Source organism: Ursus americanus, chromosome 18, assembly GCF_024610735.1.
Source record: "Ursus americanus isolate L20-20 chromosome 18, mUrsAme1.1.p, whole genome shotgun sequence".
Lineage (NCBI taxonomy): Eukaryota > Metazoa > Chordata > Mammalia > Carnivora > Ursidae > Ursus > Ursus americanus.
The window spans coordinates 11,734,997-11,748,858 of record NC_142144.1 but is presented as its reverse complement, the minus strand read 5'-3'; the positions used below and the strand labels follow the sequence as shown (position 1 = coordinate 11,748,858).

General features: G+C 36.5%; 1 protein-coding gene across 6 annotated transcripts in view; it reads left to right on the top strand.

The window, feature by feature from the left end:
* Window positions 1-13,862, top strand: part of RABGAP1 (RAB GTPase activating protein 1) — a 159,768-nt gene that overhangs the window by 60,111 nt on the left and 85,795 nt on the right. For all 6 annotated transcript variants that reach the window (XM_045790988.2, XM_045790986.2, XM_045790987.2 and 3 more), the window contains one exon: window positions 9,674-9,848. In XM_045790988.2, the coding sequence (XP_045646944.1) occupies window positions 9,674-9,848 (175 nt within the window). The remainder of the gene's footprint in view (window positions 1-9,673; window positions 9,849-13,862) is intronic.

Below are 13,862 nucleotides of genomic sequence, written 5' to 3'. Positions count from 1 at the left end.
TTTATAGTTTCTGTTTTCTTATGTGGTTACTTCTTTGTTCTTTCAAGATTTTCTCCTACATCCTTGAGCATAATTATAATATTGCTACTTTAAAAACCCTTAACTGCTAATTCTAATGTCTGGTGAGTCACATTTTCCTGTTTTTTTGTCTAGCAATTTTGGATTGTGTGTTAGAGATTTTAAATAATAAATTATGGTCTATTTTATGGTCTCTTCTGAGTATCAGTTTTAAAAAAATCTGTCAGTTAATTTGGTCAAAGTCAAATTCCATACTCTGTATTACCTGTGGTGGGCAGCAGATGAAATTTGTGTTTCCTTCTTCTTGGCTTTTCTTGGCCTCAGATGCTCCACTACTACCATTTTTTTTGCCTTTCTTTGTATCAAAACTTCTTGACAAAAAAAAAATCAAGTCCATAGTGACCTAAATTGCTAAATGTAGTGGTCAATCTGAGTCTTCATAATGCTTGGCCTTTGAGCAGTTTACAACACAGATGATCACTCCCCCCTTCCTTATCCCTCTTTCACTTAGCCTTCAGGACCTCTCACATTTACCTGACTGCTCCATCCAACCCCTAAAATGCTCTCCTTACCTGTCTTCACTGTCTCAGTTCATAGACATCCTCTCCTAATTGCTGCTGAGGCCAAAAATTTTACTTTCATTTTTCACACTGCATATCCAGTCTTCAGGAAATTCTGTTTACTTTCAAAATCTGTCTAGATTCTGGCTGATGCTTAGCACTTAGATTACACTAATCTCATCTGAATTGTCACCTTTATCTGAGCCACTGCAGTAGCCTCTTCACATCTCCCTGTTTCTTTTTTTGCCCCCCCCCCATATATTCTCAACACAGCAGCCTACGATCAAATCACATCACTTTTCTGATCATAACTCTTTAAACCTATTCTACCCTGTAAAAGCCAGAGTCCTTTTGGTGGTTTCTAAGACCCTTTGTGGTCTACTGCCTGTTCTATCATGAACTAATTTCTCTCTTGCTGTTCTTCTTCCTTGCTGCTTCTGCTCTAACCATGCTCTCAGGGCCTTCACTATTAACTGTTTCTTCTGCCTTAAATGCTCTTCCCGTTTCCTGCTTGCTATTATTCACCTCCTTCAAGTCCTCCTCATCTTTGTGCTCATATTGACGTCTTAGTAAAACCAGACTGCCACATGTAGCACTGCAGTTTGTCTGCTCTTAACTTCCAGGATACCACATAATATACTTAATATTATTTTGCTTAGTATCTGTTTTCCCTGTTAGAAACCTCTACTAAGGCAGTATTCCTCATCTTCCTTGTTCACCGATTTACCCCAAGCATCTAAAACATAGTAGTTCTCTATAAATATTTGTTGAATTGATTCAATTGACATGTAACTTCGATCTTCAGTTTTATAAAATTATAGTGTTGCTTGTGGATTTACTTGGGTATACTTCCCAATAGCAATTAAGTATTTTAGCTCCAGTGTATCCAAGTTAGCCCTTCTGGTTATAGTTAGAAAAAGGTGGCAAACAGAACAGGAATAGAGCTTTCTCTTCAGTGTTGTCTTAGAAGACAGAAAGTAAACCTGGGCCCCAGCACTGTTCTCCCAGCTCTTCACTGTGGCAGCCGAAAAGGATTCGCATAGAGTTCTCAACTAGAAGTTGGCTTTGGAGTCAGAGTGTGTGGATATTACCACTGACTAGCAAGTACCTTCAACTCTGTGCGCCTGTTTACTCAGCTGTAAAGTGGCAGTGATTGAGTCTTCCTCATGGTGTTACTGTTACATTAAGTGAGAAACTGTGTAACGTATTTGGCATATAGTATATTTTTCATACATTTTAGCTGTTATTGAGAGGGACTGTGGAACCTTAGTGGGGCAGAGGAAGAATAAAAAATACTAAGTCATTGAGATGCCTGGGTGGCTCAGTCAGTTGAGCATCCAACTCTTGATCTCAGCTCAGGTCTTGATCTTTGGGTCGTGAGTTTGGGCCTTGCATTGGGCTCCATGCTGGGCGTGGAGCCTACTTTAAAAAAAATACTAAGTCATGAAATCAGAAAAACGTTGATTATTATTAGTCGATCAGCCCCAGAAGAAGAACACTTAAGAAAGAAAACCAGTTTACAGGTATCATTTTAAAAGTTTAGGGAGCAGGGATGATTCTTAAGTGTCTAGAGTAAGAGATGATAAATAGAAATTCTGTAATAATTTTAGTAAAATTTGTATGTAAGAAAACATACTCTCTTTAGAGTTCTGTCTCTTTAATCTTAATGAACATAAATAAGATTCCTTTGATATTGCTTTTCCCTTTAGGTCTTACACAACCTTATATTCAAAGATTGCATGAGTTTACAGGAATAGTACTTTTGTGGTTTGGTTGACAATAGTGTATCTAAGTAGGCTAATAAATGACTTAGGGTAAAGTAGCCAGAAACACATATACCTGAGACCTAGTCCAATGGACTGCTCTAGACTCTCTCTTAGGGTTACAAGCTAAACATAGGCCGAGTTGTCAATATTTTCTTTGCAAAAAGCAGAAGTTTATATGTGGAAGCTAGGAGGAGGGCAAGGAATGCCTGAGAATAATCTTTCATTTTTCTCCTTATTTGGGTAAGTCTTATTTTGGGGGGGAGGAGTTTTGTGAGGGGTAGGGAATGGGAAAGAAGAGAGAGAGAGTGAAGAATTTGAGCAACTTGTCGCTGTCTTAGTGCACTTAGAGCACTGTTAATCTCATTTTTTGTAACATAATAAACCAAGTTTATTCCCTCCTTTACATTCATGGCATTAAAAAGTAATAGCTACAGTGGTTGAGAGCCTACTGTGGCCATCACTGTACTAGCTACTTTGACTTTTTCTGTTTTATATCATTTTTATAGTGATCCAGTGAGGATAGTATTTTCATTTTTATAGATCCAGAGACATAAAATAGATTTTATGGAATGTTGTGTGAACAAGACGCATACCTGAGTCTTCTAAGAGTTCTCAATCAGGGGTCTTTTGATAGAAACGTCCTCCCTTTGTCTGTCTTTCTTTAAGAGTATTTTTAGGATTTACTTAAATTGAGAATTTAAAATTTTAAGCAGACCAAAAATTTTAAATATACAACGTATAGTTTCTGTTGATTGCTGTCAGTATGGGAAAACAATTATAGAAATTTTTTAATACATGTTTAAAAATTGATTCTTTTTCCTATCACTAAAATTACTTGATGACTCAGTAACTCCCCTTTAGCCTGGAAGCCTTCCCAGCTGCGAATATTATTAAGATGGCATCATATTAGAGAATTCACTTTTAGAATTAGTGGGGAAGGGGGCACCTGGGTGGCTTAGTTGATTAAACGTCTGACTCTATGTCTCAGTTCAGGTCTTGATCCTCAGGGTCATGAGTTCAAGCCCCACATTGGGCTTTGCACTGGACGTGGAGCCTACGTTAAAAAAAAAAAAAAAAAAAAAGATAATTGTTTTCTTGGATTTAAATATTTAGAATACCGTTTACTTAAAGAGGAAGAAACTGGTCTGAAAACTAGGTTTTCCAACAGCAACATAAAGTGAATTTCAGATTGTCTAAGCATTCTTAAAACTATAGAATTACAGAATTTTATTGTCAGACTGTAGGTATCTTAGAATCTTTTATGAAATTATTTTATAAATGAAGCTGATGTCTACAAGACTAAGTATACGGCCAACATCACATAGATAAGTTACTAGTATAACCATGTTAGAAACCTGAGCCTCTTAGTTCTCTTTGGGGGGTGTGTGTGTGTGCAAGCCCGTGCCCACCTGCCTACACAAGCATACACATGCATATGCAGTAAACCACTGTACCTCTCAAGGTAAAAAATATGGAAATGCTTTCTGTACTAGAGATCTTCAAAGCTAAATCAGGCACATGGTATCGTGTGGTATTCCATTATTCCTGAGAAGTGTGATCCCTGGGTTAAGGTGGTAACCACTGCATTTCTCCTTTGTAAAAGTAGTTTTGTCTTTGCATTTAGCAAGTAATATTTGGGGTGGTTCTTTGGCAACTTCCAAATACCCTGTTCCTCAACAACTTTCTGAACTAATGGTTTTAGCATCTTTTAGCAGTGACGATCCTTCCCTCAATCAGTTGTGTTCATTCACATATTTTCAATAGTAATTTCACAGGGTTTTCTTTTCTTTTACTTTTATATATGTTTCTAATATTGAATATCTTAAATACAGGGACTGTAGTATATTTATTTGCTCTATCCTACTTTATTAAAGAATTATAAAATAACAGTATTGCAGAAAACACCCTTAATACAGATCTTATTTTATTGCTCCTAGCAAATTTATAACAAAATCTTTATAAACTTGTAAAATGTGAAGAAAAGGTACTATTATATTTGTTTTTGAAATACAGATTTTAATTACTTAAAATTTCAGCAAGGACAAACATAATTAATACAATTACTGATGGGGTAATTAAGTATTTATTAATAAACTTGTACCATTTCTAAAATATAGATAATGCCACACTGCCATTCGTGTACAACTTATATTGTACAGACGTCTTTCAATTGGAAATAAGACCCATATTTTAATATCAATATATAAAAATCAATATGTAAACATCTAAATGAAAAGGTTTCCAGAATATTTAGTATATTCTGAACTTTTCTATAGATGCTTACATTTTGGGGAAAACACTTATTAATGTAACTGTAATGTGTAGGTACAACATAAAAATGGACATATATAATATGAAATTATTTGAGTCTGTACAGTTTCAAATTCTCATTTGTTGATATTCATTCCAAAAAAGTCAGTATTGCAATTAATAATTAAACTATTGAGTGAAGTTTAAGATTTTATGGAACTTTTCCCCCCCATTGAACATGTTCTAGTAAGATTATAAAATGAGTACTGTGTTCAAAAGTTAATTGGAAAATTTTTTTTTTTCATTATAGTTATGTTACCGTTTGACATATAGTTAGGTTCATTTGTTTCCGGATTTTCAGTTTGGAGTCTTCAGTTCTTTTTTTTTTCTTTTTGGTTTAAGTTTTTGAATGTTTAAAATACATGTAATGGTACAAGAGTCAAGATTACGTAAAAATGTACTCAGAAGTCTAAACTTTAGTCTTGTTTCTCCATCCAAACCCATAGGTTTATTAGTGGTTTCTGGGTTATCTTCCTAATGTTTCTTTTAGTGAAAATAATAAAATACTCCTATATATTTTTAACAAACCCTTTTAATTTTTTTTAATTTTTTTTTCTTTTTTAAAGATTTTATTTATTTATTTGACAGAGACAGACAGCCAGCGAGAGAGGGAACACAAGCAGGGGGAGTGGGAGAGGAAGAAGCAGGCTCATAGCGGAGGAGCCTGATGTGGGGCTCGATCCCAGAACGCTGGGATCACGCCCTGAGCCGAAGGCAGATGCTTAAAGACTGTGCCACCCAGGCACCCCCTTTAACTCCCTTTTTAAATAGAAACTAGCCTATGTACTGTCCTGCACCTTACTTTTTTAACTTACTGTATCCTGCAGATCATTCCACATCAGTTCATAGAGATCTTCCTCATTCTTAATGGCTACATAGTACTTTGTTGTTTGGATAAATCATGATTTATGAATTTTTAATTGTCCTCTATTGATGGATTTTTGGATTTTTAAGAATCATTTGCTATTCCAAATAATATTGTAGGATAGAACTTTGTGCATGTGTTGTTTTGATTTAATGAAAGTGCATCTTAGAGTAAATAATTTTGCTTATGTAATTTTGTTATATGTGCCAGATTGCCTTTTCTCACTGTTGTAATTGTAGAGATGAACAGGATATGAGAGTACCTGGTTCTCCACAGGCTTGTCAAGAGTATGTTGTCAAACTTAAGGATCTGATGGTAGTCTTAATATATCCTTTGATGAATGAAAACAAGCCTTTTTTCATATGTTTAAGGGTGATTTTACTTTCCTTTTCTCTGAACTGTCTTTTCATATTTTTGGCTTTTTGGTTTTGGCCTTTTTCCTTTTAGTTATTAGAAGCTCTTTCTGTATTTGAGAAATTAACCCTATGAGATACAAATTGCAAATGTTTCTCCTGGTTTGTCACTTGTCTTGTGACTTAAATAATGATGAGTCTTTTCAGCTTTTTTGCCATACAGTTTATTTTTATGTACTTGAATTTTTCGAGTTTTTCCCCTTAAAGCTTCTGGATTTTGAGTCATAGTTAGAAAGACTTTCCCTACACCCAGTAATAAAGAAATTTACATATTTTCTTCTATTATATGGTTTTGTTTTTCTACTTTTAGATCTCTGATTCATTAGTGTTTTATTCCGGTATATGGTGTAAAGTATGGGTCTGATTTAATCTTTTTGCAAATGGCCATCTACTTGTCCCAGAACCATTCATTGACTGGTCTAACTTCCCCCCAGTGTTTTGAGATGCCACTTTCTATCATGTATCACATTTTCTTATGTGTTTGGACTTTATTAGGGCTTTTATGTCCTCTTCCATGGGTTTTTAGGTTACTCATGCATCAATATCACACTTTTAATTATGTAGACTTTATAATATGTTTTAATATCCGATAGGGCTACCTTCCCTCACCAGTTCTTTTGTGGATTTTGCTGGATATTCTTATTTGTCATGTAAACTTTAGTTCTGTAGCTCTAGAAAAAAATGACCGGTGTTTTTACTAAGGAGAATCGTCATCTTTATGATGTTTAGTCATCTAAGAACATGGTATCTTTCCATTTATTCAAGTCTATTGTGTTTTTCTTTCAAGAATGATTTTTCAAAAGTTTTTTATTACAGAAAATTCAGACATACACAGAAATAAAAATAATAGTATAATCGACCCCCATGTACTATTTCCCAGCTTCAACAATGTATATCATTTTTAATAGCTGGAGTTCTTAACTTATAAGCAGGGTTCAGTTCATGACTCTTACGTTTATCTGTCTTCAAAAGGCAGTGTTGGTCTGTTCAGTATGACTCACAGAAGAGTTTCTAGATGAACTGCAGTGGTTATCAGATTTATATAGTCTCTGAGAATTTCTTTTTAAGTAAAGAGCTATTGATCTTTGAACTCTTTTAGATAGTAATTAACTGTTTCAGATAGTAATTTGTAACAAATGAAAAAAGGAAATCTTATTCCCTATCAAGGTGTAATACTTAAAAGTTAAAAAATCATAATTATAAATTTAGAATGAACATGTGTCATAGATTGTAATTCTTTTCATTAAGTAATGAGGGAGCCAGTAAGGTGGTAAAACTGGCTCTACGTATTTGAGGAACTTGAGTTGATATAGGCCTTCTTTTTAAAAAAATGTTAGAACAAGATTGCTAGGTCAGAAATAAAACTGGTTAATGTCTTATAGGTAAGTTTGGGTTATCTTTCCTACTGAACAGAAATCATTTGCCTATCTACTGGACACAACTCTATAGGTTAATATATAACTTTATAGAGTCTGGATCTCTAATTAAAAGTAAGTAGCTAGGGGCGCCTGGGTGGCACAACGGTTAAGCGTCTGCCTTCGGCTCAGGGCGTGATCCCGGCGTTACGGGATCGAGCCCCACATCAGGCTCTTCTGCTATGAGCCTGCTTCTTCCTCTCTCACTCCCCCTGCTTGTGTTCCCTCTCTCGCTGGCTGTCTCTATCTCTGTTGAATAAATAAATAAAATCTTAAAAATAAATAAATAAAAGTAAGTAGCTAAGTCAAAATCGTTTATTCATCTACAAAATTAATCCTTAGGTGGACATGTTAAAGTTGGCAAACTAGAGTATGTGGGTCAAATCCGGCCTGTCCTTTGTGTTTATAAAGTTTTTTTGGAATGTAGCCGCACTCACTTACTTAGTGTCTGTAGGTGCTTTTGCACCGTCGGGGCAGAGTTGAGTAGTTGTGGAGACTAGTGGCCCACAGAGCCTGAAATATTTACTCTTTCGCCCTTTACAGAAACGTTTACAACTCTTACATTAAGCAGTGCTTCAGGATGATATTGAAAGGACACGTTGCCACTAACTTGGTCTTCCAGAATTGGGATAATTTTTTTAAGAATCTGTGTGAACATTCAGATGATAAAATCTGGTCTGCCTGATATTTCTGTACCTAATGAACCTTTTAATCCCCCCTCTTTCTGTATTTTTACTTTATGCTTGTACATCTTTCTCATTGATGTAGCTACCTTTCTAGTTGTCTTTGTATCTTTTCCTACAATGCTGCCTTTTCTTCCTGCTCTGTATTTACCCTCCCCCCCTTCTTCTCCTTAAACTGGCTGTAATGTGGAATATTAATATATTTAAATTTGTTACTGGAAAAGTTTTATATTCTTTTTTTTTTTTTTAAGATTTTATTTATTTATTCGACAGAGATAGAGACAGCCAGCGAGAGAGGGAACACAAGCAGGGGGAGTGGGAGAGGAAGAAGCAGGCTCATAGCGGAGGAGCCTGATGTGGGGCTCGATCCCATAACGCCGGGATCACGCCCTGAGCCGAAGGCAGACGCTTAACCGCTGTGCCACCCAGGCACCCCAAGTTTTATATTCTTGGTCCTTAATTTTTAATTTAGATGAGTTCAGACTGCTATGTGTTTGCCTCAAAATACAAACCAATTTCAGATACAGAATTTTTGATTAATCTCTTTTCTGCCACTCACCTCTACCCCTACCCCCAGTTGTAGCTTTCAGTTGAAGAAAAGTTCCCTACACTGCTTTAATTAAGCTAAAGGGCTGGGAAGAAGCATGGAAATAAAAGGACTCTCTTAATCCTAAAGTGTGTTAGAATATTTTAAAACCTTTTTTTCAGGGCACCTGGGTGGTTCATTTGGTTAAGCATCTTCTTGATTTCAGCTCAGGTCATGATCTGAGAGTCATGACAGCCCTGCATCGGGCTCAGCACTGGGCATGGAGCCTGCTTAACATTCTCTCTCTCCCTCTCACTCTGGCCTTTCCCGCCCTCTCTCCCTCTCTAAAAAAATTAAAAATAAAAAAAATAAAACTTTTTTCATGGGTAGTTTTTCTTTTTTAAGATTTTATTTGATAGCACACGCGCGCGCTCGTGAGCATGAGCAGGGGGAGGGGCAGAGGGTGAATCAGACTCCCGCTGAGCAGAGAGCCCAAAAGCAGGGCTCAATCCCAGGAATGACCTGATCCCGGGACCTTGGGATCATGACCTGAGCCGAAGGCAGACATTTAATCAACTGAGCCACCTAGGCTCATCTATAGTTTCTTGTAGGAAACCTTGAAAGACATCTTAAAGTAACTAGGAAGCTATAGATGGTTAACACTAAATATTGGTAGTTGCATGTATGATGATATAGTCTGAAGACAATAAATAAAACTGCAGAATTAGAGTCCTGCTAACCTATTTTCCTGTGGATTTTTAAGTCTAAACATATATTTTTCTGTTTAGAAAAGGTTACACTTAGGAGCGTGTGGGTGGCTTAGTTGTTGAGCATGTACCTTCGGCCCAGGTCATGATCCCAGGGTCCTGGGATCGCGTTGGGCACCTGCATGGCAGGGAGCCTGCTTCTCCCTCTTCCACTCCCCCTGTTTGTGTTCCCTCTCTCGCTGTCTCTTTCTGTCAAATAAATAAATCTTAAAAAAAAGAAAAGGTCACTTTTAGTGTAGACATTCAAAGTAATACCTTTTTATTCTCCCATCCTATATGAAATCAGAAGTATAGTGCTCAATTAAAAAATAATTGTACCATCTAGTAAATAATATTTTTTCATCTTCAAGATAAAGCAGAAGGAGAGAAAGAACAATACTGACACTTTATATGAAGTTGTGTGCTTGGAAAGTGAATCAGAGAGAGAGAGGAGGAAAACTACAGCCAGTCCCTCAATTCGCCTGCCACAGTCTGGATCTCAGAGTTCAATGATACCTTCTCCTCCAGAAGATGACGAAGAGGAAGGTAAATTATAGGGAGAGCTTAATTTCTGTTACGGGGTGGTACACCTTGCACACCATTATAATTTTATCAGGAAACTGATAACTGTGACACAGCATTTGGAATTCTTTCAGTAAATACTTAACGAGAATGTACTATATGCAGGGAGGTCCATGGGAGATTCTGAAATGATGAGCGCAGGACCTTCTTTAAGATAATTGTAATCAAGTTGGAAAAAATAAGATTTATAATTAGTGCTTTTTAAAAGAATCAGCGCGTGCTAGCGTAGTGTATTAGCACATTTTTCAGAGCAAACTTGACATAGCTTCCACCTAAATAAGTGTTCTCCTTTCAACTGAAGCATTTCACAGGGACAGTTTCACTTGCCAAAATGTGGCTTTCACACATGACTCTTTCACAAAATATATGTATTTAAATATACAAATTTATGTTTATATATTATTGGATTTTCACATTGATAAACATTAGGAATCAACCAGTTCTCTTTTTTTTCCTCCTCTTTTTTTTTTTTTTTTTCATGGTTATGTGTTAACTAATCTGTCAGTCTGTTAAAAGCTACTATATAGAAGTGAGAAGTGGAGAAAACAAGCACAGGAAAAGCAAAAGTTCGGGAGGCATTTTCTCATCTATAATTTTGTACCAGGGCTTCTTATTTTTATAAAGAAGAAATAAGCTGATTATGATAGAAGATCATATGAAGCATGTGTCTGTTAGGTTCATAGAAAGTGTTCTGAAAGTGCATAGAGGAGAATCCATTTTCCGTCCTGGGGAGATGTGGTAGGACATCATGAAGAGTAGTTTTTGAGCCGGAATTTTAAAAGTACAAGGAGAATTCAGCAGGGATAAAGGGGAGGTTTGGGCACTTCTGGCTAGGAAATTACATTAACAAAGGCCTAGAGGTGGCAAGAATGATTGGGTTAAAAGAAATACATACTAATGGTTATATGTACTTTTTTCAAGTTAGAGCAAGCCCTGACTTTCCTGTTCCCACTGTACCCTGTAACTTCACTTTTCCTATGTCTAATATTAATGGCCGCCAGTTCCTAGATGCTTAATAGGTAGGTAGGTACTTTGTTTCTAAAGTAAAATAATACTTTGTTTATATAATCCTCACAGAAATTCTGAAAAACAAGATTTCTATTATCTTTATTTTGCACATAAGGAAATGGAGTCTCAGAAAAATGAATTTGCCCAAGGTCACACAGCTAGAAATAGGCAAGGGGGAGCTTTATCCAGTTCTGAGAGTTAGCAGTCTGAGTTCTATTCTGTAATCATCTTGGTGCATTTAGTTCACATAACGCATTTTGAAGTGCAAATAAAGTCCATACATTGTTTTGGGAGAAATTAGAGATACAATTAAAGTCTTCCTGCAGAACCAATTTAAGTCATGTGTTAAAGCTGGGAAGGGTGGAATTGTTCTCACTATTTAAGACTGACTCTTCTGCAACTAGTAGTCTTTTTTTTTAAAGATTTTATTTATTTGACAGAGATAGAGACAGCCAGCAAGAGAGGGAACACAAGCAGGGGGAGTGGGAGAGGAAGAAACAGGCTCATAGCGGAGGAGCCTGATGTGGGGCTCGATCCCAGAACGCTGGGATCACGCCCTGAGCCGAAGGCAGACGCTTTAACCGCTGTGCCACCCAGGCGCCCCTGCAACTAGTAGTCTTGAGACTTGCAGTTTACCTTTTAAGTCAACACTGCTTAAATGGAAGAGCAAGTAATAGTTTAGAGAACTCTTCTTCCCTTAAACTCAGCAGTAAAAACAAAATCCACCATAAACTGAGAAAGACACTATTTGTATGAAACCAGAGAGTGGTCAAATGGTGAGTCTGAATGCTACAGATTTTAAAGAATATCATTAGTTCTAATCTATAGCAGGCATACATTTTTCAGTGGAATTGAGGAGTTCAAAGGGCCTCTAGTCACAGGTGTTAACTAGGAGAGATAAGGACCAGTAGCAGACCATGGAAGAGTTAGGGAACACTAGAACACAATTTCTGTAAAGGACAAGAGTGTCTTTTTTTGCCCACATTATTTCCCTAGTGTATAACACAATTCCTGGTGTATAATAGATGCTCAGGAAATACTGGTGGAATGGGTAACCCACCCACCCCTGGCCCCCAATCCATTCCCGTAGTGAGAGGCTAATGACAGGACCGTGGGGCTGAAGAAAGCTGTGTAGTCATCCCATCTTTTCATTCTCTAACCTGGTATATGGACCAGGGAGACCCATCCTGTTTGTCATGTGTTTGCTCCCTACAAAGAAATGTCCGTAGTCCTCTAAAGAGGCACCTATGCGTAGGACATCAGTGCTCCCAGGGCAGGAAGCCAGCAGGTATAAAGGGGAGGTGTTCAGAAACTGTATTCGGAAACTGAGGTTGCCTGCTCCCTCCCCACCCATACCTCTGCCTTAGGTAGATGGAGTTCTAAACACATATTTCAAACTGCTACTGTCAAGATATATTGAAAGCATCCAAAACAGTAAAAGAGAATTTGATGGGACAGGTCTTTCTAATCTCTTTTAAGGAATTGTCATCTCTGGTACATTTTAGTACATTTTTTATAGCTGCTATTCCCCCAAAGAGTTGTTGTGTTATATTGATATTTAAATGAATTACTTGAGGCATTAGAAAGTAGGACCAATTCTGGCAAAACAGAAAGTTGGGAAAGTTTATCGTCATGCCCTCGAGCCTTTTTCTTTTCCCATTTATCCTATCTCCCATTTGTCCCAAAAGAGGTCTCACTCACTTTCAGTCAGTGTCTTCCCTATCTCACCATCAAAACTGATGCTAATGTCCAGGGCATTATAATGTAAAGAAGTAATAAGTATCACATGGACTTCTGAGCTGTCATTAGTAGAGATGCAAATTCATGATATAACCATTAAAAATATAAAGATCCAAACTTTCTTTAGGCAGGTTAAGCCAGAAAACAGAAACGACATTGGTGAGGACACTTGGAAAGGAGCACCGTTGTCCCCTACTAGTGGGAATAAATTGTAGAACCATTCTGGAAGGCAGTTTGTCAGTAAATTTCAAAATCCTTAAAAGTATGCATTTTTTATCCCAGGAAGTCCACTTCTGGGCATATACCCAATGAAAACAAGAGTTATGTTCATCCTGATACTATTTGTAGCAGAAAATTGAAAACTCCCCAAGTGTCCAGCAAAAGAGGATTGATTACGTAAATGTCTTAGTCCGTGTTTCCCCCTTTCCTTACACTTAAAATTCCTCTCACAGGCCTTTATCATGGTCACTTTTTTCACTGACTTCATATTTTATAATCTTAACGTTCTTAAATCTGAGTTTACTTTTCTTAATTACTAGAGTTAAGTTTGAAATGGCTCATTTTGGTCTTTTTTAGTATTTTTGTGCTTTGTGTAATAAATATATGCCATTGTAGAAAATCAGAGTCCTAAAAACATAAAGGAGGGGGGAAAGAAATCATAACTCCATCACTCAGATTGTAATTGTTAAAGTCTTAGCATAATTTATTCCAGACTATTTTGACATAATGAAGATTTATTAGCTCCTGATATTTTTATTTTATGTGGCATTTTGCTGGATTATTAATGTAAACACATATCAATATGTAACTACATTGTAAACATGTATCGTAATTTAATCCTATTGCCACTCTCCCATTGTTGGACACTTAGGTGGTTTGTAATTTTTTTAACTGTGGTAAACAAGACTGCTATATATTTTCATGGATAAAGTTTGCTTTAGAAAAGGAAAAAGAAGATACCATATTTTGAGTCTTATCATTTTATAGTTAAACGGCTCTTTTCCGCAGTGGACATAATGTGAATTCTATGGAAAGCAAAAGAGAAATTAAAGAGATCACAGCAACATTGTACCTAGGATCGTTTTTATTTTCTTTGTATTTATATCTGTATGCTAAAAGAGAGAAATAGAAATTATGACTTTATGCTTCCAGTAAAATCTTTCAAATTTGACTGTTATGTTTCCATTCATTCTTCTGGCTAGCATAGCCACTTCTGTTATCCTTTTTTGT